General features: G+C 42.0%; 1 protein-coding gene across 9 annotated transcripts in view; it reads right to left on the reverse strand.

The window, feature by feature from the left end:
• The window catches only part of robo2 (roundabout, axon guidance receptor, homolog 2 (Drosophila)), a 364,614-nt gene that overhangs the window by 41,646 nt on the left and 296,269 nt on the right, over positions 1-26,699 (reverse strand). For all 9 annotated transcript variants that reach the window (XM_049575692.1, XM_049575687.1, XM_049575690.1 and 6 more), the window contains 10 exons: positions 20,903-21,039; positions 19,701-19,712; positions 14,745-14,869; positions 12,964-13,135; positions 9,520-9,725; positions 6,070-6,151; positions 5,801-5,966; positions 5,208-5,374; positions 3,754-3,875; positions 1,236-1,467 (listed from right to left, as the gene is read on the reverse strand). In XM_049575692.1, the coding sequence (XP_049431649.1) occupies positions 1,236-1,467; positions 3,754-3,875; positions 5,208-5,374; positions 5,801-5,966; positions 6,070-6,151; positions 9,520-9,725; positions 12,964-13,135; positions 14,745-14,869; positions 19,701-19,712; positions 20,903-21,039 (1,421 nt within the window). The remainder of the gene's footprint in view (positions 1-1,235; positions 1,468-3,753; positions 3,876-5,207; positions 5,375-5,800; positions 5,967-6,069; positions 6,152-9,519; positions 9,726-12,963; positions 13,136-14,744; positions 14,870-19,700; positions 19,713-20,902; positions 21,040-26,699) is intronic.

The following is a 26,699-nucleotide window of genomic DNA, read 5'->3' on the forward strand; positions in this document are numbered from 1 at the left end:
GGACACAGCATTGGAGCGCTGAGCATACTGTAACTCTGCATCCGCCTGGACCTGCTCTGGGGATTCTCTAATTGTGTTAGCTAATGGACAACCTAAGTTTTAATCACTCTCTGACCAAGACTTCTCTATCTGTCTTCCTGCCCTTCTTAGTAGTCCCACGGTCTCTGAGGAGCCTGGAGCTGTGTGTTTGACGGTGTATCAGCTATGACCAGCCGGAGCAGCAGGGTTGTGACAGAAATAGAAAGTGGTGGAGCTCTCTGAGGGACAGGGATGCAGATAGAGCAGAGGCAGGGAATGTTATCAGCATTGGTAATAGCTAGGACATGCAGGTTCTGGAGGCCTTCGGGACAAGTGGTGTGCTGGCATGTATGTATTCTCCCTGTATGTGTGTGTTAGTGTGAGCGTGTGCCGGGGACAGCTGTAATGTGACGGCAGTTCCACTACAGCGTTGCGTGCACTGGCTGGCCACAGGAGATATGGTCCCTCTGAGAAAAGAGAAAATAAATGGGCCTGTCACGCGGACAGGATGTGAACTGTCTCCTATACATGCAGGCCTAAATATGTTGTGGCAAGATGGGCTTTGTCTCCAGTATATGGAGTCGGTATTTGTCTCTTTGTGCTGTTGTGTGCATGTACTGTGTGTCTGTGCTTCACTTTAGATCATAATGTAATTTCAGTTATTAGACTCGAAGGTTGAATCAAGGCTGCTGCAGTGTTGTTGGATGCATTTCTTTTTTGGCATAGGTCAAAATATTAAATTCATCCAAACGCAGACCTGTGTGTGTTTGTTTGTGTGTGATATTGTGCCACACTGCTCTGTGGCCTTGTCAGAGCCTGTATGAATCAAGCTTTAGGCGACAGATCATCTTCACAGGAGGAAGTGTGAGCTGTGTCCAATCACAGCTCAGGCCTGTGGCTGCTGGGTGATGGATTAGAAGAAGTTTGGCACTAACACCACCAATCATAAACAAAAAAAAGCACAGCAGGAAGGTCAGACAGACAGGCACAAACATGCATGCATGCACACATGTACTCACACATATACCCTCAACTCTCAGTATGTAAGGGAGGGGCAGCGGCGCCTCTGATATTATAACAAAAACCAACATGAAAGCAGCCTACGGGGTCATGTGTCACCCGTCATCCCACATTTGTGTGGACTCAAACAGTTTGACTCGCTGCGTTTTATTGCTCCTGACATAATCTACAAATACTCAGCGCGTTCGTCTCCGTACCTTCCTCAGTTGTCCGTGCCGTTCGGGATTCACTGTCCATGCCTTGAAACTCGTTGAAATAAGGACGGACCTTGATCTCATACACAATGCCCTTTTTCAGTGCAGAGAGAACAACACTGCGCTCAGATGGGACCTTAACATCTTGGGTCTGCCAGGTTCCTGGTGAAGGCAGTCCTGATGTCTGCCTGTACAGAACTCTGTAACCCTGGATGAACTGAGACTGACGATCCACCTGAGAAAGTGAACAAAGACAAGATTACTGCTGTATTTCAGTGCAGAATGAACTGTGCAGAGGAGATTGGTAGATGCTATCTTGGGCCAGCCACTAGATAATATAAAAAGCATTTTTTTTCTGCAATGTATTTCTTCCTCACAGAATTGCATTCATGACACTTTAGAGGGTGGTACTCGTTTATCGGGCCTCTTATTGCCTGCTATGACACACTTAGCTCAATTAACACCGTGACATTACCTCATACACCCAGCTCCCAGCCCAAAGTGTTCCCTCCTCTATTAAAAAGACTTTCTGTAATGCCACCTTAAAGGACACATGCATGTCTCATATGTGTTATAAATACTAACTAGTGACATTGGAAAGCAGCTCCCACCCCATCTAAAATAGGCTGTGAGTATGAGAATATCGTGCAGCAACAAATACAGACACCCTGGGGACACAAGGGGAATACACAGCAGAGGTGATAACAGCAGATCTGTCCCATAGAAAAGACGGAGAGACTGAAAGTGTGATAGCCTCCTGCAACCCACAAAGGACCCCTCCCTTAAACTTGGACCCATTTAGCGAGACAGAAAATGCTGAATTTATGCAGAGGAGGTGCAGGCGCATAACTCATTGTAATGGCTTGTTAACAGTAGAAGAAGTGAGCAGGGCTTTCAAGTGGGATATTAAGCAGCTGTTTTTTCGCAAGTGTAGCCGGAGTAAATCAGCAAAATGGATCCCCTGCTTGGTGTGTGACTTTTATTAATGGAATGATTTGGGAATATAAAAGCTCTCTGAGAGTGGCCCCTCTGTTTACTGAAAGGGCCCCTGATTGATTAGGTAGCCATGTTTCGCGTTGATTGTACATTACAATCATAAAGCAGTGCTTTAGCATTAAATTAGCTAGAAAGACTCGGGGTGAGACTTATTACAGGGGTCAATAAACATGTCATCAGGAAAACTGCTAATGTGGTTCATTTGAAAATGGAAACAGGCGCCCCACGCCATTGAATGATAGGCGTGTACTGTAAATACCTGCACCTAAAAGATTCATAGCAACATGATCAAAATAAACAAGCCCATATATTGTGTAAACAGCTAAGCTTTGAATAATATAAATAGCCCTTTTGATCTCACTACCATTCAAATAAATAAAAAAAATGTTTTAGCTGAGCCTGTAGCATTTGTTTTAAACCATTTTAATAAAAGTGCCTAATGTTGGCGCATAATGTGATTATTGTTGTGAGACAAACACCACGATATATGCATATGTACGCTGGAAGAGCAGGTGCGTATTTGTATTGCTGGCTTGTATAAGTAAAAGAAGATTAATGTATCATCTCATGACAGTAGGAAAACAGGAAAGCGGACATTAATTTCAATCTAATTTTATCCGCGCAAAGTCTTTGTTTGGAGAGGGAAGCAGCTGAAGACATACGGAAGATTGATGAACAACCAGATGTCTCTGACATCTCTTTTCATGTACAGTGTGGTTAAGAGAAACAATTTTTCAGCCATTTGATGTTCAGTTACTTTAAAGTCACCAATTACAGTATTTCAAAGCTGCAGTCTTAAAGAACAACTGGTCGGAAATTTCCTGACATAAAACAAATGGTAGCCTCGAGCTGCACCTTTTTGGCTTCAAAGAAGGATCTTTGATTGAAACTATCTTGACTTTATGACTCAGTTTTGCAAAATCAAAGATGTAAAAAGAATGCAGAGAGATAAGAAAACCACACTATTTTATACATGGGCGTAGGTTTCGTGATGACAAATAACAGCGTGCACAGCACCAAAAATCTTTGGTGCATGGCTGTGGGAAGGATTGCAAAACAAACACCACTGGCAATCACAGATAAATGTACTTATTCAGTGTGGACAATAAGAACTGAAACAGACAAGTTTAAGCTACAAAGCTACCGTCGGCACGCCCACATTAAATAATTTAATTTATCTCTAAGTGCTGGTGCTCTGTAGATTTTGTGACAACATTGGAGGAGACATATATAAAACACAAACATCAAACACTTCATTTTCTGCATTCTGGTGAATTTTTATGTACCAATTTGTGCCTAAATGTCTTTAATTTTGTCACAGTGAAAGTCCTCTGCTTCTTTCATGTTTGTACTTGGGGGGCAAGGGGTCCCCTGCACCCCCACCCAAAATCTACACCCGTGATTTTATACATCTAAGTTCTTTCACTGCAAAGACTCAAGGTGAAACTATAAAAATAATTAATGGAAGTGTGGCATAAGTGAAATCTATTGGGATTCTATATGCAAAAAGACAAGCTGCACTCACCGTCCATGTGACCTGAATGGTTGTGGGACTCAGGACAACTGGGTTGTGCAACCGAACTATGACCTCACCAAGCTCCTTCTGTACGTGCCTGTGGTCGACACCCTGAGCTGGAGGACTTATATCTGCAGAGAGCAAGGAAGAAACAATTAGAAAAAAAGACTGAGAGGGCACAAAATAAAGTCTCAACCACATCAGAGTTCACTCAGTTCCTCACAATAAATCTTGCTTCATCATCATCAGAAGTGACTTGGTGAAAGAATGACTGAATAGACCAGTCGGTTTTAACAAAGAAGCGTACACTTGGTGATCATGACTTCATTTGAAAAGGAGCAACTTCATCTGCATTAAAATGACCTCATTCCGTTTTGTATTAAGGCTCCTGCCTTGTTCAGAGAAAAGAAAGGAGACTTGGGCTGGCAAAGGTCTTTAGATGTGTGACTTGTCTGCACTTACTGGGGCCTGACTGAACAACCACATCAACAAATGAACTCTGAATGTGCAACCCGAGACATATTGGATGGGAGATGAATGGACACCATGACACTATTTTCCAGCTCATTCCCCATTTTGCACATGCACATGTTTCAAGTTACAAGCAATAAAAGACCCCAGTGTATGAGATACTGAATGCGGTTAACGCGAGCCACATTTTGAGTTATTTACTGAAGGGAAGCAAAAAAACTTGCAAGAGGAAATTATATTTAAAAAAAAAAGCTTCATTCAGACGACCCAGCATGATCATGAATCACACGCCAAACTAATAGAGCAAGACAGGCCAAACACAGTTAAAAAGAACTGAAAAATCAATTTGTCATCAATGCATGCCATCATCAATAAACATGTCTATATATCATCTCAAGACCTTCACCTCAGCATGAGAGAGATGTGCTGCAATTCAAATTGACTCTGCTTTTTTTTTTTTAAACACACTCTTGGCTTGCATTTGACAGAGCTTGGCCAAAGGTTGCTTTTTTGTTTTTTTGCTGGGGACTTATCATATCAGTTTAATCTGGAGACTGTGGTCTGTCCGGTACCATAATCAAATCTTCTTTGGGTTTGGAGGCAGTCATTTTGTCCTGTTATGATCATTAACATAGCAGGGATAGCACTAACTCAGTTAGGCCTTCCAAAAGCAGACATGCTTATTTTACATAATTGCTAAAGTGTAGCCTTAATGAGCTGGGCCGAGATGGAGAATTTGACCTCTGGAAAGTTCTGCAGTGTTTCAGTGTAGCTATTCACTGCAGATTGCTGAGAGGGGCTGATAAGTATCACACTTTGAAGGCACAGTGACCTTCCCATATCAGTAGAAACAGACATACTCAGCAAAAAAAACAGGAAACTACATACCACCAGTGAACGTGATTATGACAGGTTCTGAAATAACTACACATGTATAAAATAAACACTGTACATAAAACATATTCCTTTTGTATGAATCTTATGTAAAGTACCTTGTGTCCTGACAGGATCAGACATGGGGCTCGGATCACTCAGGCCCTGGCTGTTGACTGCTCGGACCATGAACAGGTAGATGGTGTTGGGACGGAGACCTCTGACGGTAAACTGGGTGGTTTTGACATGATCTGCTACGGTTTGCCAGCTGTTGCTCACTGACTGACTGCAATGCAGGAAAGAATAAGGTGGCTTAACATTATTTTCTAGTGTCCTTTCACAAAAAGGCCTACCTGAAAAAAAATCAGTATCAGTCCAAGTGAATGCTATGTTGAACATATTTTCACAGCTTTATCTTGCCATCAATAAGCCCTTGCCATTGGCACTACATGTTCTCAACCACTGTATTATGCTGCAGGTCAGCTGTTTGTTAAATGTTACTTTTTGCTGCTAAGCCCCATCCACAGCTGTGTATTGCTTAGCTTCCATGTTGGTGCCCCTGTCTGCTTCTCCAAACAACAAGCACGCTTACTGCCTCTACTGAAGATATTACACTGATTACGGGTAAGTACCTTGTGCAGCTTCAGTTAAAAATACACGAACTATCCCTTTAAATAGTGTGTGACAATTCAGAGTTACAAATTAAACAAACCTGAACGCTTCAATGACATAAGAGGAGACAGGAGATGCTCCAGCCATCCCAGGCTGCCAGGACAAAGACACACTGTTCTTGGTGACATCAGTGACCTGAGGTTTAGATGGAGGGCCTGGAAGTTCATTCTCATCATGGTTCTTCATGACCATCACTCCACCTGATTCTGAATGGAGAGAAGGAATCAGGAAAAAAATGCTCTCTCTGGTGAAAACTGCTGACAATGTTTCTGTTAATAAAACACGTGGAATCATTATGCCATCTTGTACCTTTGACCTCCAAGAAAGCACTCCACGATGTTTCACCGCTTGAGCTGGTAGCCACACATGTGTAGATCCCAGAGTCTGAAAGCTGGTATAGAGTAGAATACACATGTATATATGAATAACAATAAACACACACACTTACAACCCTTAAAACACCACTAATAACAGCTTTATTGCCATTTCATTTCACACATCCTGAGAGCAGCAGCAATAACCGAATGCATGTTACCCTCCTATCGCTGAAACGATGAAAAGTGATGGGGCGACTTCATGAGCAAGCCCTGAGCTGGCCAAATTGTGTGTCATTTGTGAGTGCCTTAAAGTGCTGACGCTAATTTCCTAATGAATTCCATTTTCTACTCACCACCCTTCCATCACTTGCCCACTCCCCCTCCTTATTTCCCCACTGTCCTGCCGACCACAACAAAGCCAGGCTAATTAATTTAGGGTGGGCTGCTGGAACCCCCTGGACTGATGACAGCTGGCTTGTCTCTCCATCCCTCTTAGGGAACTTTGGATGTTTGTTGGTTTTTGTCCCTGTGCCTTCCTTCCATTTATTAAATAACATGTCAGTGGTCGGCAGCTTTGTCAAGCGTAATAGATATTCCACTGAGGCCTCCGAGTGGGGAAAGGAAGACGTGAGCCTTTTAAATTTAATCTACTCTGAACGTGTACGTGTGTACACGTGTGTGTGTATATCTGTAAGTGCATACATGTTTCTATGCTACAGCTGGAGTCCATCCAACCCTGCACAGCTGAGCCCGGAGCTGCTGAGCCACTAAGTGATACAATCAAACAATTAGAAAAAAAAAAAAAATCAATTCCGCCTATTCATCTCTTTAAGGCATTATGGTACCTTGCTCCTCAAAGTTATGCCTGTCTACTTATTTATTTATTTGGATACCCATTAGCCACCACCAGGGTAGCAACTACTCTTCCTGGGGACCACACAAGTAAACATTACATCATAATGTTAAAAAAATGTATAATTAAAAATCTGAGGCAAAAGAAACAGAAAAAAATGAAGAAAACAGGAAAACTACAAAAAACCCCAAACCAATAACCATTCTCACTATATCTTAATTGTCAGTAACACATTTGATACAGCTCAAAAGAAATAGCAGGACTACTAAAAGCAGTATATGCAGTGACTCAGAAAATAGAAAGACCAGGAGAGTTCCTCATTAATGATCATATAATCAGATATTATGTAACAAAACATGTCCTATCTGAGAGGGGCTGGGTGTTCTGTGCCATCAGGCATTTCTTTAACCTCTTTTTAAAAACACTTCCTAAATGTGTAATATCTGAGGGCGAGCCAGTGCATAATTCCAATCCTCTGAAAATAACAATATGTTGTCTTGCATTGGTTTTTGAAACAGGAGGTGAAAACAACCTCTTGATACATGCCTAGTATTAATGTCATGGTCATTACTACGATAAGACAATTAATGGTTAAGGATATTCGGGATGCTACTGAATTCTACAAAATATATCCTGTAGTGTTTCGAGTGTGACTATGCAAATGCAAATAACTGCATCAACATATTTAATTAAGATACTTAACAAAGACCAGTGACACCTTTAAGGAAATAGAATGGTGACAAAGTGTGGCGCAGTAAGGGAGTTTATGACAGACAATTACAGTTAAAGGAGCAGTGCGTAGGAATTAGGTGCATTTAGGTGAAGACTGCAGATTACAACCAGCTGAAACTTCTTCCATGTGCCAAGCATGAACTCCTATTTAGGGGTCCTTTAGAGTTCATTGTTCAGGAGGGCTTTACCAAGACCTGAATTATCTGTAGAGAACACTTTGATTCCAAAAACAAAGGGACCAGGTGATTAAAACCAGAAAAAACATACAGATCAGTGTTTCTGTGACACTGTTCAGCTTGTAGCAGACAGTCCACTAATCCAACAGCAGCAAATGTGTGCTCTACTTTTTAAGTAAGATCTAGACGTTTAGGTGGTTTTTACCATGATTACTTCCTCTCCAAAACAAATGTACCCAGTGATTTAAAAGTTTTTCCAATGATATTGGTTGTGGAAAAACTGCTAACTATAGTGTGTGACGTAATTTAATGGCCCTAGCTAGAGGCAGCATTTGGTTTGTCTATTCTGGGGTACTAGAAACATGGTGGTGCAACATGGGGATCTCCGTAGAGAGAGACCCACTCCATATGTCAATAAAAGGCTCATTCTAAGGTAATGAAAATATGACCATTTATTTTCAGGCAATTATACAATAAAGAAAATATACTTATATTATATTTAATTTCTGCCAATTCATCCCTCTCAATCCTACACACTGGACCTTTAAACTCTAGTTATAGACAACACTATCTTACTATATAATCTTACTATATAATGACGAAAACTCTGTCTGTGTGTGGGTGTGTCTGTTCCATGTTTTTCTCCTCACTGACTTGGTCAATCCATGTGAAATTTGGCACAGTAGTAGAGGATGCGAATGAAGCGATATTACATCAATTGGCCAAAGGGGGGCGCTACAGCAACCGACTGAAATGACAAACTTTGAATGGGCATATCTCATGCCCCGTATGTCGTAGAGACATGAAACTTTGCACAGAGATGCCTCTCCTCATGAGGAACAAATCTGCTTCAAGAACCCATACTTCAGGTTATACAGAGTTTCCGCCATTTTGAATTTTTTGAAAAACACTTCAAATTGATCTCTTCCTAGGAAGTTTGAGTTTGCATGAAACTTGGTGAACATAATCTAGGGACCAATATCTAAAGTTCCTTCTTGGCAAAAGTTGGAAAACTTACTAAAACTGAGCTTCTATAAGGCAATGAATATTGCAGAGGGCGTGGCTCATCACATAAAGGTGTATAACATCTCAAGGGTTTCACCGATCACCACGCAATTTTGTAGGCATATGACCACACATAATCTGAGGGGACCCCTCCATTATTGACCCCATCAAACAAAATGGGGGTGCTAGAGAGCTAATTTCTTATCTAGGCCTAACTGTCACATCGATTTTTACTAAACTTGGTAGATATGTAGAACAGGACGCCTCAAGGTGACTGGAGAAATGTAACTCTAATTGGCAACTGGGTGGCGTTATAACAACAGAAAAATGCTTAAAAATGGCTAAAATGCGACCGATCGCTGTGGCTCCCCCTGTGGCCCAATGTTTTTTTTTCTCCTTATTTTTGGTCTGACTAAGTCATGGTATGGTATGCTGTACATAATCATGGAAACTGTCAGTGTGTCATTCTGTCAGTCAGTCATTCTGTCTGTCCCACGTTTTTCTGCTCACTGACATGGTCAAGCTATGTGAAACTGCACATAGGCATTGAGGATTGGCATAGGTAGAAAGTGACAAAGCTACCAATGGGTATGGACTAGTTGTAATATAATATCGGCACAGCAGCACATATTGATTACTCCTTCTTTACACCAATAAGACTAACGAAGTCCTTTACCTTGACGTTTATGATCTGCAGACTGCCCAACTCCTGCAGGGACATACGGGCGTCCTTTCCCAGCAGACTGACCCCATCCTTCAGCCAGCTGATGGAGGGGATGGGGTCTCCTGACGCCTGGCACTTCAGCAGTGCCACACTGTCCACCCCAAGGGTCTGATTGGATGGGCCTTGGCGAATGATGGGTGGCGGCCTGTCTGTGAGCACTGCGAGACAGAGACAATAATGTGAAGACATTATCCATACCATTCTGAGGTTCAGATGAAAATCAGTGTTCACATAAGGCACCCAACTGTAAAATAAACAGAGTGACAGCATTGATCATAAAATGCACTGGGGGTGGATGTGGGTCTCTATCATAAAGTAGACTATTTTCTCTGCAGGTCTTGTAATTGCACCACAGAACAATGACCATATCCTGTATTTCCAGGAAGCAGGGAGAGAACAGCTGAGTAGTGTTTTCTAGTTTCATTGATGTGGCAGAGGGATACTAAGCAGTTTCCAGTTACTGCCTGGGTAGCCTTATTTTTATACACTACTCTAGACTCTGTGGTGCAGTTTAGCGGTGAGACTCTTGCCTATTGACTCAGTGTGGTTCAGATAAATACTTCATTATGTGAAGCGAGGGGCACAATGAAAGGTGAGTTTCAAACGTGACTGAAAAGACCTCATGTTACTCGTGTGAGGTGTACACAGAGCGGAGAGTAGCATCTAAATTTTAACATCAAATTATCAGAAAAGATGATTTACAGTAGGTTCTAATTTCACTTTTGCTGAATACTAATGGTGGTGACTTCCATTTACATGAGCAAATTCATTTGTTACAATGTGCCAAAAAAAAAAAGCCTGTGGCTTCCTTCAATGAAATAGTGGGTATGTCAGAGGTGATCTCAGAGAGAGTTAGCACTCCAACACGCAGGCAGTTTATATATTTAGAGTTGAATAATGTGGAGTCCCCCTGGCATCACAGAACCCACATTAATTAGAAGGTATGGATTAATGATGTCAGACCTGCAGGGGCTAATTACCAAGTCTACCTCAGTAACCTTTCAACACATTATCACACCCTCGTCTCCACCCCTATTTTCACTCCAGCAGCTACATCTGACAAAAGGAAGTGCTTCCAAGTAATACACTTGTGCTGTGTTGTTGTCACCCCTCGCTTTGGGTCATGAAAGACAGACAAACCCGATACATTATCTACCACAGGCCAAATGTTGCACATCCATTTCAATTATATTCCACTTATTGTTTTAGTCCTCTGGAATGTTTATATCAGGGCAAATGCAATCATATAAATAACAAAAAAGTGATAATGTAAATCACACACTAAGCCAAGAGATGATTCAAAGCATCTGCTGCTAGCCAAGGACTCACTATGCTGCAGTGTGGTATTCTGTCTGCCAATGCTCTCGCTTAAAGATTTACAGCAACATTATAAACTAGATTTAAGCCTTTTGTTTCACTATTATATAGCCTGAAATATGTTTAGCATCCATGTTTGTTTACGGATGTTTTAAAGGAGCAGTGTGTGTAAGATTAGTGGGATTTAGCTCAGATTTTTACCAGGAGCTGAATTATCTGCAGAAGCTTCTTCCTCTCCGAAACAAACTGACCTGGTGATTTTAACCAGCCAAAAAATGGAGTAAAGTAGTTTTACATTACAAATCAGCATTTCGCAGACACTGTTCCGCAAGTTGCTGACGGGCTGCTAGCCCAGCACCTAAGGTCCAGACATTCAGGAGGTTTTTATCAAGAGCTGAATTATCTGCAGAGGTCTCTTCCAGGCGATTCAAACCGGTAAAACACTGAATAAAGCAGTATCAGGTTAAAAAAATCAGTGTTTTTCTGACGCTGTCAATGCGAGAGGCTGCAAACTATGGCAGCGGACAAGAAAACACAAAAACGCAGATGGCCCTAACAAGAGCCAGTGTTTAATTTGTCCGTTTTGGGCAACTGTAGAAACATTGTGGTGCAAAACAGCAAACAATAAAAGAGGACCTGCTCCCTGTGCAAATATACTGTAAATGGATCTTTCTAATGTAACAAAGACACAACGGTTTTTATTTTCAGGTGATTATATACTAAAGAAAACATGCTAATTTATTCCATTTGTGCCAATATATCCCATATTCTCTAAATCCTACACACTGGACCTTTAAGTGAAGTTCATTCTGCAATTAAGAGAAGACAACATGCTATGACTAGTGATAGAAGCTACTGCCCAAGTATGGGACATTACTAAGCCCAGGGATTTGATGTGCCTGATGTATGTGTTGATGGCATGTAGGAGTGACAGAGGGAGGAGGCAGAGCTCAACTAAGGCCCTGGGTCTCCGGATCAGGAATTTCTCATTACAGATTTCCTTGAACTCTACAGACTGTTGTCAGAGCTCGGGGCAGTAAATCACACCAAGACCGCGGCAGGTGTGGCCATGACCTCCCCCTGGCCCTCTTGTCCTCTTTCCTTCTCTCCCTCCTTTTCTTTTAGACCTGCCTAACACCCATCTTGCTAACATTTTCTATAGGTACTTGAAATGAAATGTTAACTGTTGATAAACCAGAGTATTTGGCTGTAATATGTGATGATATATTATTCTAGACAACTGAAGGACATGCCAGTTTTGTATGTGCAGTAGAACCATCCCCACTTTAGATGAAGAGTTGAAAAAAAGTAGTGCTTTTAATCTTTCTGCTAGCAGGTACTTCAACAGACATATGGGTGGCCGTCGATCTTGCCATCACAACAGCTGAGCAGATTAGATGCTCCCACACCTCACAGGACCACATAATTCATTCAACAGAAAACCATTGTCACTCACTCACTCACTCACTCACATACTCAATCATGTCCCCTCTCTTTCTCTGTGTCTCTTGCTCCTGCGGACTCCCTCCCTCCCTCGCACACACACTTGCACCTCGCCCACTCACACAAAACGCTGATTAAACTTGAACAGAACTCAAGGGCAATGTTTTATTTCCTTTCCGAAAGGAAAAGTAGAAAATGTTAATTAAATTGTGGCATAAAAAAAAAAGAAACAAAGAGCGTGCTGCAAAAACACGGTAGCTGAAGGTCATGGGCATACTGACATTTCTCAAACCGAAGCTGAATGTGTTCCTGCACTTGGAATAACAAAATAATAATCAGTTGTGCTTTCAAACTTTCCAATTCCAATATCAACTCAGCAAGACATGAATTGTGTTACAGTTTAACTATTTAACTATGGCAAACTAAAAACAGATTTCATTGCTGCAGGTATAAATACAGATATTAATTTGTTTGTTGAGAGGTAATTGTCTAAATGCAATGAATCAAACATGCACATTCAAAGAAAATCTGTGTTTTCATGTACCACCTTCACCACATTTACAGTAGTGCTAAGGCGTGTGCTCGTGTGCTGCAGTGTGCTGGCATGGAAGAAGTTACGCGTCGGTTTTCCCTCACCATCTGTGACCTCCAGTTGAGCCTTGGCGAGGATACTGCCTGCAACGGTCAGGGCCTGGCAGATATAGTAACCAGCATCTGCCCGCTGCACAGATGAGATGGTGAGGTCTCCGCTGGGTGACACCGAGAAGCGACTGTTGGGCTGCTGGGGTTGGTTGGGAAAGAGCAAATTCTGGAGGAAGAGGTACAAACAGCCAATTAGCAAGAACATGGAACCAGTACGACCTGGAAATATTACAAAACATTCACACACCAGCAACCGCCACACTCACACATACACTGTGCACACTCATGTACACACAGTATTACAGTACAGCTACAGTATGAACAATTTCATCTATCACTTGGTTAACCAACTTCGCAAAGTTCCCAACATGTACACAGTTTGACAACTTGGTTTCATACTTATTCTCGTGCCAAGCCAGAGGCTCCACTGTGTTATAAAGGCAAATTTTGCTCATGTTGGCTTCGTGACTACTTTCCTTTCTGCTTCAATTCCACAGCAGTTTTGAGCTGCTCTTTTACCCACAGAGACCACCCCATACGAGCTGGGCTTATACTGAATATAATTATCTTTACAATAGAGAGAGGAATAATTAATCCCACATATGCCAGAGTAAACACGCGGGATCAGAGGACTGATGACACCTTTTTATTAGATATGCAGCCACTGTATCTCAGCTCTTTCTTTTTTTATATCCCTTTTTTCTTATGATCTCCAAAGGTCCCTGCAAATAAATTAGCTGGATTTAATTACACCTAATCACTTTAATGCAACAAATTATGTTTTTTTAAATTAGGCTCCATGCATCTCTAGCACACGAGACACTCCATTATCCTCAAGTGTGAGAAAAAGACCTTTCTGCCATTTAATTACTGAATTAGCTTTAATTTGTTCTCTCCACAAATACCTTCATACTTTTTATACGTCAGTGTAGGTGAGGTACAGACAGTACCAATAAACACAGGAACAGAGACAAGCAGATATGGTGAGGGCGTGCAACTGCTTGTAGAATAGTACATTCATTTCAAAAGGCTCAGCTTTAATGACAATGTGAGACGCATGCCGGATATAAATCTGCTCTACCTGAACAAGTTCATAAAATTACTCAGTGTTCCTGAGTCACAGGCTTTAGGTCACACATTGGTGAGGGGTAAAGTGGGTGAGTGTTACGCCAAATGTTTGTGTGAGCGTGTCTCACTTCTGTTCACTCTTTTAAGAGAACTTTTCTGTAATTGTTGGCCCGCAGGCTACGTGTGTGTGTGTGTTTGAACCATAGCCAGAGCTGAATCATATCTCTGGCTCATCTACAAGCCCCAACAGGCTCCTAATTGGCACTGTTGTCGAGCGTTGTGAGGACACCCAGGTATTTGAATGGGTTATCTGCTTGAGTGAGGGATAGGATCGTTCTTATCAGTGCAGGGTCACGGGAAACCGATTAGCACTTTGCCAGGCACACTGTCGTTTGGCGCTCCTGAGAACAAAGGTGTATCTGTGTCTGTAGTAAAGATACTGATGACAGGTGTATGTGTGTGTGTGTGTGTGTGTGTGTGTGTGTGTATGCAGGGCAGGAGAATCGTAAGTACTCAGCAATTGTGCATACAGCTGGGAATCCAAACAAAGTGCTGAGTGTTGATAACACTACACGTACTATAGATAACGAAAGCTGCCGACTGAGAGAACAATATATTTTCACGTGTAAGAAATAATGCAAAAAAAGCAATAAAAAAAGATAAAATGTTCTCTACAATCTGGGTTATGTGAGGTTGTTTGCTCCTACCTGACTGCCCTCCTTCTGCCAGAACACAGCAGGCTGAGGGTTTCCTTTGGTTTCACATGGGAAGGTGGCAGTGCGGCCTTGAGCCACAATTTGGTCCCTTGGGCGGATGACAAACTGAGGTGCAGCTGAAGTGAAAGGGCAAAAACACCAGTGTTAGTAGACCAGTAGTACACAGTGAGGACAAACATCAGAGCTGGAAATTATCAGGGCTCAGGCAAAAACAAGCAGTATATCACACGGTCAAATCAAAATGGGAGTGCCGTACAGAGCTTCCATGCAGCATTATATCTGTTTTTTGCTCTCTAATGGCTCTGAACAGAGGAAGGACACCGATGCCTATCGTTGCCATGGTAACCAGGTTGGCCATTCATCCAGGTGAGGCTGAGGCTGAATGAATGACAGTCACATTGACATTCACAAGGGGAGGCGCCTTGGTCACAATGGCGTTTAGATCTGAGACAACACAAAGGCACACCCATGCCCTGGAAACATCCAAAACTATGAACAGGTACAGACACAAAAGGGTTAATCATGTCTGGTTTTTCATGTGCGAGATATACTCTGTATCAGAATACATCTCATATAAAAGTCATGACCTGAAGTGGCTCAGTACTTGTGATCAAAGCTGTATCAACAGTGAGTGAGAGACAGAAAAGACCATTTCTGCGTTTACCACACTTGAAGCTAACACCTCTCCATCAAATAGAGAAAAGGCTTGAAAAGCTATCAAACTTTGAAATCGTAGTGTGAAGCTTTCTCAGTCAATATTCACGACTCCATCAGGAGCCAGACCAGTTGTCACACACTCGCAGTTGGGACAGAGTGAGACATTTCTGACTGACAACTTGGCAGAGGCAGTTCAATAATAAAGAGAGAGAGAGGAGTTTGCAGATTAGATGCAGTTTCTTTTGGTGCGCTGCCTCTCTTTGCTCTCAGACCGTTCCCTGATGGTAGCTTAGGGATGCAGAATTCCATACCCCCCCCTCCTCACATTTCTACATGTTCAAGGGACAATTAACAAGCAAAGGCTGATGAATCCAAGTGCATAGCTGGGATAATGATGGGATATAGTGTGTTTCCTTTCCCATGATGGACTTTATTAATTAACACCTACAAAAATGTTAATATTTGAGCAACTGACTTAAAATAATCATAAACTACAGCGTGCTGCATATGGCTGACGATGGATCACAGCAGAGAAGCAAAGAAGACATTAACATCCTTAAGCCCCTTTCACACATGCACTGCAAACCTGACATTATCTAGACATTACTCAGAGAAGATGCACGTGAGAATACAAATGTCCAAATCAGTTGGATCACACATTAAACAGACTTTACCCTGCTGGCTCTCTAGTCCAAAGTCTGTGTAATTTCTGATTAAGCTCATGTTTGAGTATAGCAGGTCACTGTCTGGAGAATTCACAGTGAGCAAGTGGGCGTGTTGATGATGTTTCTATTATGCGTCACGCAAAACAGAAAGAAGATAAACATCTGAGGGTGAAGAAGAAGGCTAACTGAAGATGTCTAACTGGATAGATGATGAGATTAAGGAAGTTCTGGAGGTAAGGGCCGATGCTGAACTCGTCAGACGAATTCAAGGAACAGCAAGAGACTCAAATCACAGGCCAGCTATGTGACTGTGGTGTAATCTACATCACGTCCTGCCTCCAGCACACTCTACCCAGACGCCACACCTTGCCTAAAACAGAGGATTTTTCAGTAGGTGAGGTGAGCACGCTTCTTAAACAGGTGATCCCCTGTTGTGTGCTACATGTGTGAGAGAGAAACTCCATACATGTCCGGACCTGATTCTCAAGACAATGTCTGAAGTTCACATAAGAAAAAAGCACAAGACCACAGTCTGCCTTTATGAACTGCCAGTAACCTACACTCACATTTCTCACGCAGTTGCCCTATTCTAATAATACACACAACAGCACAATACCACCACCGTTATCTCAGCTGCAAAACTAAATCTCTGAAAATGTCTAAACTTTGACGTAACAATGTGATTTACTGCATGACCCAAGACCTCGACTTGTTTATTTTATGATTGTCACTGGGGGTCTTTGTTCCACATCTGCCAAGATAAAAAATCAACAACACATCCCTTAAAGGAGGAAACATGGCTCCTGCAGAGATAATGAAAGCCAACACGTTAATGACTCAGAATAAGTGCAGACAATGGATAGAAGAGCCCACTTTCTTTACAGAAGTAACACAAGAGATTAACAATTTTTATAGATTTTATAGATTGTTGTAAAATTTCATGACAAAAGAAAGAATTGTTGCAATGCAACATCTTGCACCCTTTCTGTTTCTTTGATTTCTTTGTAAGTCCTTTCACTGACAAGCCAGCTGGTTCCAGTAAGGCCAAACTCTTCCCATTTGGCTGGTTTCTCCATGTAATCCCTTTTTGGGGGTGTGTATTTGTCAAAGATACACACAGTTGGGAATGGTACAGATGGCTACAGATTTACTGCCTTCCCGTTTGGCCTTCTGCAGCTTGGATATCTTGTGGCTCTCACAATGCTGGGCCTGATACAGAGCTCCTAAATCATGCTCTGGCAAGGACTCAGTTCCCTCCCTTCACTTCCTCTGCTCTGTTCCATCCCACACATCGCATTACTAACTACTCGCTAAAAATATGGTTTAACACCTTACAGACTGGTCCCTATCAATGCATCCCCTCATCTATTCTCACACTCTCTTCATCAGTGTCTCTTTCTTTTCTGTTCCAACAGGCTCTTGTTGCACACAAAATCAACTTTCATTTATAGGTAAGAGTTTACCCAGCTTATTTCAATATCCATGATGCTAAATACTGTCAAACAGAATTATGGTATGTGAATGTTTTTGAGGTTTATAATTGGCTTGTGCTTGTAAGGATGATTGTTTTCAGCTGGATGTCAGAAACAAAAATTTGCTGTTCAGCTACATTTCACCAAACTTAATAAAAGAAAGAAATCTGTTTGTGAATCATCTTTAGTGGAGCCAACAACTTTGCATCATCGAGCTTTTTGTAACTGAGATACCCCAATTTAGTCAGTATGTTTCCTATTGCACTTGACTGTTTGAACATTTGATACCAACTCCACTGTTTGGATATGAATAAGGTTATCTACCAGCCGAACTGTAGCTTCCTGGTGGCCCGGGATTAACCTTGGGCTCATTCTGAACCTGTGGCACTACTTTCAATCTCCCTTTCTATATTTCAAATTACATGGGAAAAGGAATAAAATAGTGAAAGGAAATCTGAGGGGTGGACCTTAAAAACGGAGAGGGAGGCCCAGATAGAAGAAGAGATCAAAACCTCAGACAAATCAAGAGGAAGTCAGTGTGTAACAGTTTCACAGCTTGGCTCAGGGGGTTAGCTCACCCTGGCCCTGTTTTTGATTCGGAGACCCTTAATGACATGTGAGAGGCTGTTTCCTGTCCCCTCCTAAGGAAACACATGAACAGGCACCCATATTTAATTCATGACAAGCCACATCTGCCTGGTTTGGAGAGGGCTCAGCATAAAAGTCAGTCAGGGTGAAAATGGACAGAGAGACAGACATCCATACAGTTCACCCAGACACACAAACTCAGAAGCATTTCTTCCACCTTTTAAAATCCCACATTCAATCATATTTTATTCAGAAGTCGATGGCAATTACTGTCTCCTCCCACAGGCAGAGTGAATGTGTAATTTCCTCCATCTTCTTGAAAGCTGACAGTTTGACAATCGCAGAACAGCTACTGCTGTTTTGGCAACCAAAGTCCTGCCACTGAGGCAGTGTCTGGGTTTTGCTGCCAGTCAAGCCTGTCTCAACAAACACTTCTGCCATTCTTTCCCTCTCCATTCTTTGTCCCGACGAGTGTTTCTTATACCTGCATTCCTCCTGTTTCTACCTTCAAGAAGCACACCTTTCTCTCCAGATGCCCATTTTCACTCACTTCCTCTCACAATTTAACAACTTAAGTGTATCATATTTGGTTCAGCCTTGACCTTCTCCCAACCTATAGGGAAATACAATGAGATTCGAGGCTCTGTGTTGTGGGGCTCAGAGGGAGAGAAGCTCATCCAAAACAAACAGATCTCAGCTTTGTGTTCCAAAAACCCACAGATGGCCTCAAGACTTGCAAGTTAAACACGTCCTGGACCATATGAGATGGCAGTGTCTGAGACTATCAGACTACCAGCCCAATCCGTCATTATGAAGGACGGCGTCTACAATCTATAGAGCCTTCAGTTTAGAGCTGCACAGGTAATGCAAACTTTGAGTTAATGTAGTGGATCAATCTGTGCTGTAGGACCGTGTCATTGAAACCTACACCACTTCAATCAGCTACCAGTGGATGTCAAGCATAAGATACAAATACAAACCTACAAAAACAATTTGCATTTTGCAAAGGCAATTATTTAGTATTTTGTGGCTGTTGTTCACCCTGTGAAATATACACTGAATGACCTATTAAGTAAGGCTTTCTCTATTTGAAGAAAAAAAAAATGTTGCTTGGATAAGTTGCTCTATTATAACACCATGTTGATATAGACTAAACACTGTCAGTAATTATGAAGTTTGTTGACATGTATTTTAAGTAATTCTATATATTTAATTAAGTTCAAAACATATATGGACACTCAGAAAACATAGAAGCTGTATAGAAATAATTCCATTAGAACTTCGTCTTTTATGTTGGGTATGTATAATATTAAATCAACAAACAGACCTAGTGCATTAGGCTATTAGTGTTTTAGTAATCCAGGTAGTGCTGTAAAATCTACACAGACTACAAAACTATTTGCACACAGTAATTTTGAGGGTACACAATGTGATGTAACACCTGTGTTAGTTAAATACAGTAATGTTAAAGCAATGGTAACTGATTGTCAAGCAGCAGTCAAAGGCAATAATGCGTATGGAGAGGCCATGCAGGATGGGATCAAATCAGAAGGATGGGTACTTACCCACGGGGCGAGCTGGAGACACAACAATGGAGGAGTGGATACACAAAAGAAACAAATTAAGACACGGACGCACAAACATATAAAACAACAAAGGACAAACAGAACACACATAATGAAATAAGACAAAAAGAAATCAAAGTCAGAATGAATGACATGTTGCGTTGAGGCCAACACATTTCTGGCACAAGGTAAGCATGGCAGGGAGGATCCAGTAGCTTTTGCCCACTGTCTACTGGACAGTTTTATTGAAAAGCTCAAAGCATCTGTTTCTCAGACACCTGAATGTTAAAGGCAGTCTGATATGAGCACCCCCTGTTGGTCAGAAATCTTCAATTGCATTTAAAAAGCCAATTCAACTTGTTAGAGGCAAAAATACTACTGGACCTTCGCTGTCTGCATTAATGAAATCTACTGTTCTACGGATGGTGTGTGTTTGTAATAGCAAGGCGAGGGTGTGTTTATCACTAGTGCTGATGGACAGAGCAGAAAGAAAAAGGAAGAGAGAGAAAATTTAGAATGAAAACAGCATGTCGGTGTCATCCAGAGACTAAAGCTCTTGAAAGCCCACTCTCTATCCAGGAGAGCTGGTGCTGGTAGTGTTTCCTCTGTGTTGATGTATGCATTCTCACCGATAACTCAAACACTTGCTACTTCTACAAATCCACTTTCCAAGAAGAGAAGTCAGCCTAGACCTTGTTTTAACACCCTCTGGCCCCCTGTGTTGCTGTAAAATGCTCCACAGAGACCTTAAACACTTGGGTTTGATGGGAAGAAGAGTGGTGAAAAAAGGGAAAATTATGGTTAGAATGTTTTTATTAACCTTGCAAACCCCAGGTGTGGGACTGGCGGTGTGCACCAGTAATCTGTGAAATGGCTTTGCTGACTGGGTGGTTACAGCATGGCGGGTAGCGTGGCTAGCAGACCACCACGACAGGGTTGGGGTTGGGGGGTGGGGTGTTGGAGTGTGTCGACGCTGCACTTGGCAATGTAAATAATTAAACAGATTCATAGACTGTCTACATCTTTCTTTCCTGTGAGAGTCAGCATTCTGGGTTTCCATTTGTATAAAGGGGACCCTATGGAGTAAAATGTCAATCTAAACCCCACATTTGTGAACAGGTACAATAACCGCATGACTTCTCTAAGTGTTGTCACACGCTAGCTAATGTGAAAACATAACAAAGAACCAAGGTGTTGCGTACCTCTGACTGTGAGAGAGGCGGAGGCCTCCAGCTTGCCCACGCGGTTTTCTGCCACACAGGTGAACGTGCCCTCGTCGTTAATGGAAGCCTTCTTCACTCTCAGCACATAATCGTCCTTGTCATACTTGATCTCATACCTGTCAATAGAGACGTAACATCATGAAATTGAGGTGTTCAGCATAAAATGCAAATACTGTGAATTCAGAGACATTAACCTCGTGACGAATAAGACATGCTTCAGTATTTCACCTACGCCCGTTGAGCTGTAGCCGTATAAAGTTTATTTCCTCTTAGAGAGAGAGAGGGTACACCGAAGCACAACTGTTCATTCTGATAAATGGAGATTGTAAAGGGGAGGATCAATTATTCAACAATGACACACAGTACACAGAGAGGTGTGCGTTCAGTTGGAACCCTCAAAACTCGTTTAATATTCATGAGATGTGTCTCTCTGAGTGTGTGCGTGTACAACTGTGCCTTTGTGCCTTAACAACACATGCATGAATGTTTAGTTGCAATAACTCTATACAGAGCTACACCCTCTCATTGTAAAGCAACTGACTGAATCAATACAGCAACTTTAATAAGGCAAAGTTGGCCCTAATTTCAATTCCACTGCTGTAGTCAAATGTTTGTGTTTATGTGTTTGCAGATGGTCGTATGTGTGCCTAGACCTGTATGAATTGCATGGCAGTTGACAGGGGGATGCTTCTGGTCTGGTTTGTTGTTCCAGTCTGTAATTGAAGGGGGTGCTGGCCCGGGATTGTGTAAGCAGTGAGCTGGCGGGGGTGGTGGGGCTGTGCAATGGTGGTCTGTCAGCTTGACAACCTTCTGCTGTCCACAGTCTGTCACTCACAGACACTGAGAACAGGGCTGAGATGAACAGATAAAGGGCCACTCAATGAGAGCTTGACACTATGTTTGCCCCTTTAAAGTCCCTGTGTAGAATTTTAATACAGTTATAGAATATGATTATAGAAGGTCCAGTGCGTAGGATTTAGGGTGGATATACTGGCAGGAATAGAACACAATAAGTATGTTTTCTTTAGTGTTTTCTTTAGTGTATAATCACCTGAAAGTAAGAATCATTGTGTTTTCTTTACCTTAGAATGAAGAGTTTATATCTACATAGGGGGCGGGTCCTTGTCCACAGAGATCGACACCGCCATGTTTCTACAGTAGCCAAGAATGGACAAACCAAACACTGGCATTACACAGTGTTGTTACTGGTCCATTTGTCTTGGAGAAGAAGAGACCTCTGCGGATAATTCAGCTCCATGTAAAAACCTCCTTAGCGTCTGGATCTTAAGTTATCAGAGACAAAAGGTGAGCACACATTAGTGTTAAGTGTTTTGACTCATTTAAATCACCAGGTTCATCAGTTTTGGAGGAAGAGACCTCTGCAGATGATTTGGCTCATGGTTATAACCTCCTGAACAATGAACACTGAAGAAATCCTCACTGGGGATTCATGGTTGGCACACAGAACCTGTTTCATCTAGTTGCAATCTGCAGTCCTCACAGTTTGATGCCACTAAATCCTCGCACTGTTCCTTAAAAAGTTCATAGAAAAAAAATCCACAATGAGGGTAAAATTGGTGCAGCCTGTGCTTTGCTTTCAACCTTTCAATCTGTGCCCCACAGTCTGCCACAGTGTCTTTTTTGATATTACCACTTGGAGCGAAAAGTCAGAACTTTTTAAATCCACACAGGGGCTTTAAAGGACAAGCGGGATATTATATAATCCATTTATTATAGCTTATTCCTCTGTGCCATAAAACTCCAAACTTGTAGTCCAACAACTATTAAAAACACATAAAAGAACCAAGAGTAGGGATGTCTGCCCAACATGGAGCTAACTCTTCAGAGATTGAAAATGCAGTCACAGACTTGTTTCAGAGCAAACTACACAGGCCATGTTCATTGTAATGAAGAAATATGCCACCTGGTGCAACAGTATGACTCTTTTATGTTCTTTTATTAGCTTTCAGATGACAACAGAGCTCTGTGGCACAGAGGAACACGCTGTATTAGGCTTCAGATGATACTTGTTAGGTGGATACATTTTTGGTTTTGGTCTCTTCAGGGGAACTGCTGGTCATTAAAAAAAGATAAAGAAGCAGGTTAAATGTGATGTTTGTACACATGAAGGTGTATAACTGTTTACTGAGGATAATACATTGGACTATTAGATATGGCAACAAAATATGATTTACAGCGATACTTTCCGATGTGACTTTAGAGTAACATTACGCCATGGTCCATTTCCCTCGGAGTGGGAAAGACCCCTCTGCTCGACCATCAGGTGTACCGATGGCTGCTTGCCACTGGCAGCTGCAAAACTAATCTGTCCTGTCTATCCATGTCTTTTTTTTCCACCCGCTGTTATGACATTTCCTGAGCAAGCATTCAAAGGCAGCTTTATTGAAGCACATTCCTCAACTCTGACTGCCAGTTCCTCCTCTCCACACAGGTACTTAAGGAGCCATAATGATTATTTGACTGAGTCATGACTGAATGCTTTGTTCTAGAGAGAGGGGATGTACAGTTCAGGTAATGGTGGGGGACATGAATAAAGCATTTGTTGTTGAAACTGAATGATTGGCATCCAAAGGAATGAGACCGCACCTTTTGGGACCAGCCTGTTGTAAGATGAAAAACAAACAAGCTAATAGAGACAGTAACATCCCATACCCTGCCTCCGGCTAGAATAGGGAGCTCAACATGAACTACTGACTTTCAAGAGGAGATGGAGATAAGTGAAAGCGTGGCAGGGACAAGTTAGGGCTTAGGGAAAACACCATGACCCCTAATGAACTGAGCAAGTGAACAAGCTAATTTTTACCAGCATTTTCAAACAACCTAACCTGAACAGCTCGGGCAACAAACACCAACATGTTGATGCTATGGTTTGCCATGTTCACCGTGAGTTTAGCGTGTTAGCATGTTAACATCTGCTAATTAACATGAACACACAGTACAGCTGAGGCTGATGGGAATGTTAATAGTTTTATAAATACTTAGTCATAAAGCAAAGTCACGGATACATTGAAATTTTTGACTTCATGTTGGCACAGTATAAAAAGTTTAGGGTTTACCAAAGTCATTGAGAATCATCCTCTCTGTACCACGAATGTCTGTACCAAAATTGGGTACTGCCAGCTTTCCAACCATAATTTCAAAGCCACCATAATATGAAAAATGTCCCGCTGGACTGAAAGCCAATTTGTATGACAGCCTGTTATCCCAAAGCAAATGCTAATTGTTCTGAAGGGGCTTTTTGACAAAATTCCTACACAGAAGCACATGGCTAATTATTATGCAGAATGATGTCTACTGCCTTCTGACTATGGCAAAGGCATGACCCGTCCAGCACTGCCTCTAATGGCTTGTACTGGACTGCCTGCATTGGCTGGGTTCGTTAGATTAAGGAGTGAGATTGGATAAGGCTTAAGTAATAATATCAGGGCAAGCCAATCAAAGGCAGAGTAGGGCAGGTTACACCACAGTAGAAGGGTCCACTGAAATTATTCTGCATAACAATTAACCAGGTGCTTCTGTTTGGGAGAGTGTATAGAGAATTTTCTGAGAAATGGCCCTTCAGAGCAAAGGCTGTTTGTTTTCAGGACAGAGGGCTGTCGTACAAATGGACTTTTGGTCCAATAGGGTTTAGTTTTTCAGACAATTGAGACTTTGGAATAGTGGGCCACCGGAACAATGGCATGGCATCCAAATGTCATAGTAATTAATCCAACAGTGACTGATATATTTCATGTAAAAGAGGATCTCCAAAGGCAACAGAGTCCATTTTCTTATTCATGAATATATTTTCAGATATTCTTAGCAATCCATCCGATACATTTTGAGATTTTTCAGTCCAGATCAAAGTGTTGGTCTGACAAACTGAATCACAAAGTGACACTGCCATCCAAAGAGCCATGCTACTTTCATGGCTAAAAGGGATGTTGGTGTGTGAGATTACAGAGATACTGGGCTAAATGCTCCTCCAACAATGTACAATTAAGTATGATAGCCTATTGTTTGCTAGTTACATGCCAATGCTAGCTAGCTAGCAGCAGACTTACCAAAAAGTTAGTAGCTAAACGGTTAATCACAACAACAACAGGAAATATTGGGACTATGCAGTATGATATATGCTTTCACTTAATTTTGCTCTTTCTATTTATGTTAAAGGTAGCCTATACTATGCATGATAGTTGATTTCCGCTTGTAAACCATGCTCGCTAGCGAAAGTAAAAGTAAAAGCCAACCTAAGATTCACTCCCGTTTGGCATTTTGCCTCTCTATTTTCACATTTTTCTGCACTTTGTCTCTAAGAAGCTGATGCTGATTATGCAACCAGGTGCCAAACCAGATGCTGATTATGGTCTGGCACCCGGTCGCTACCTTTTTATAAAGCCTCGACCTCACTTGAGTGCTGAGTGCTGTTACGCTGGTAAACAACCCTAACACAGCAAATACAAAAATACAGGTAGAGGGCAGAGTCTCAGCAGATAAATACACCGCCACACACTTCCAGTGGGTCATAAGTGATGATTGAGAACAATTACCTCTACATAAGTCTATACATTGTATTTTAGGAATCCTTTGTAGTGTATCTTTATGAGCAGGCTGTTGAAGATATTGTGATAACTAACAGAAACACAAACAGTTCACTTGCTCATACAGGTCCCTACAGCCCGACAACTGCACGACTTGCCTTGCCTTGCAGATAACCCACATACTGGACAACATGCTTATTGTTCCTGGTCCCGTCTCCATCAATCTCTCAAAACACAACCTCAGGCTGGTCTATGACTTATTAGTGGGAAACATGAGCCCAATCAATCTGTAATCAACTTCCTATATGGAATCAGCCTAGATGACAAGATGAGTGGAAAAACTCAGGGATAAGAGGCAGTTGTGGCCACACACACATGTTAGTACACACAGAAAGGGAACAGTAGCTCTTTATTGAGACTGGATTGGGGTAGAGCTCTGTTCTCTATTAGAGGAGGAATGTAATTGCACATGTACAAGGGCTGTGGAGAGGATAGGAGAGCCAAGTTCACTCTCCCTCCTTTTCAACTAGAAAAAAAAGGCACACTGTACACACACACTCACGCAGAGAACAAAGTATACAATCATCCAACACATATCCACACATGTGCAGAGTCATTCACTCATGCAGGGAGATGAGGAGTGATGGGAATGTAAGCAAATGCCAAGACAAAGCAGCATTTTTCTGGGTTGTCAACTTGATGTGTTTGCTGCACAGAGACGGCTGTGCAAAGATGACAACTTTATTGGACGCACTTTGAAAGTATTACATCTCAAAGATCCTTTAGAGCATCTTGGAGGATTTGCCTTCAAGAGTGTCTGTCAGGAACACACTCACCCGTGTTCCACCTTCAGACTTGTGCCAATTCACCCACATTAAGAGAATCTTATCTCTGGGTTGTGTGGACGATACACAAAGTGACTCAACCTGAGAGGATTTTATCTGCCTCGCCTCAGTGTGTACATGAATGGGGCCGGCGGTAAGGACAAGGGTCCTGTGCCAACTCTGAGCCCATGAGTCAGACTCAAGATACAGCAAGAGGACTAATTCCAGCCTGCTCTCTGGCCTGACACAAAGTCCCCTCTCTGCTCCATTTCATTCTGACAGGCTGATCCAGTTTCACACCATCTAACTGCTACTTTACCGCATCCCGATCAAAAGAGCTGGAGTCTACCTGTCCGAGCCTTGTCACCCATGAGAGAGAATCAATTAACCACTATCGCTTCTCATCTTCTT

Source organism: Epinephelus fuscoguttatus, linkage group LG5 (genome assembly GCF_011397635.1).
Source record: "Epinephelus fuscoguttatus linkage group LG5, E.fuscoguttatus.final_Chr_v1".
NCBI classification, from domain to species: domain Eukaryota; kingdom Metazoa; phylum Chordata; class Actinopteri; order Perciformes; family Serranidae; genus Epinephelus; species Epinephelus fuscoguttatus.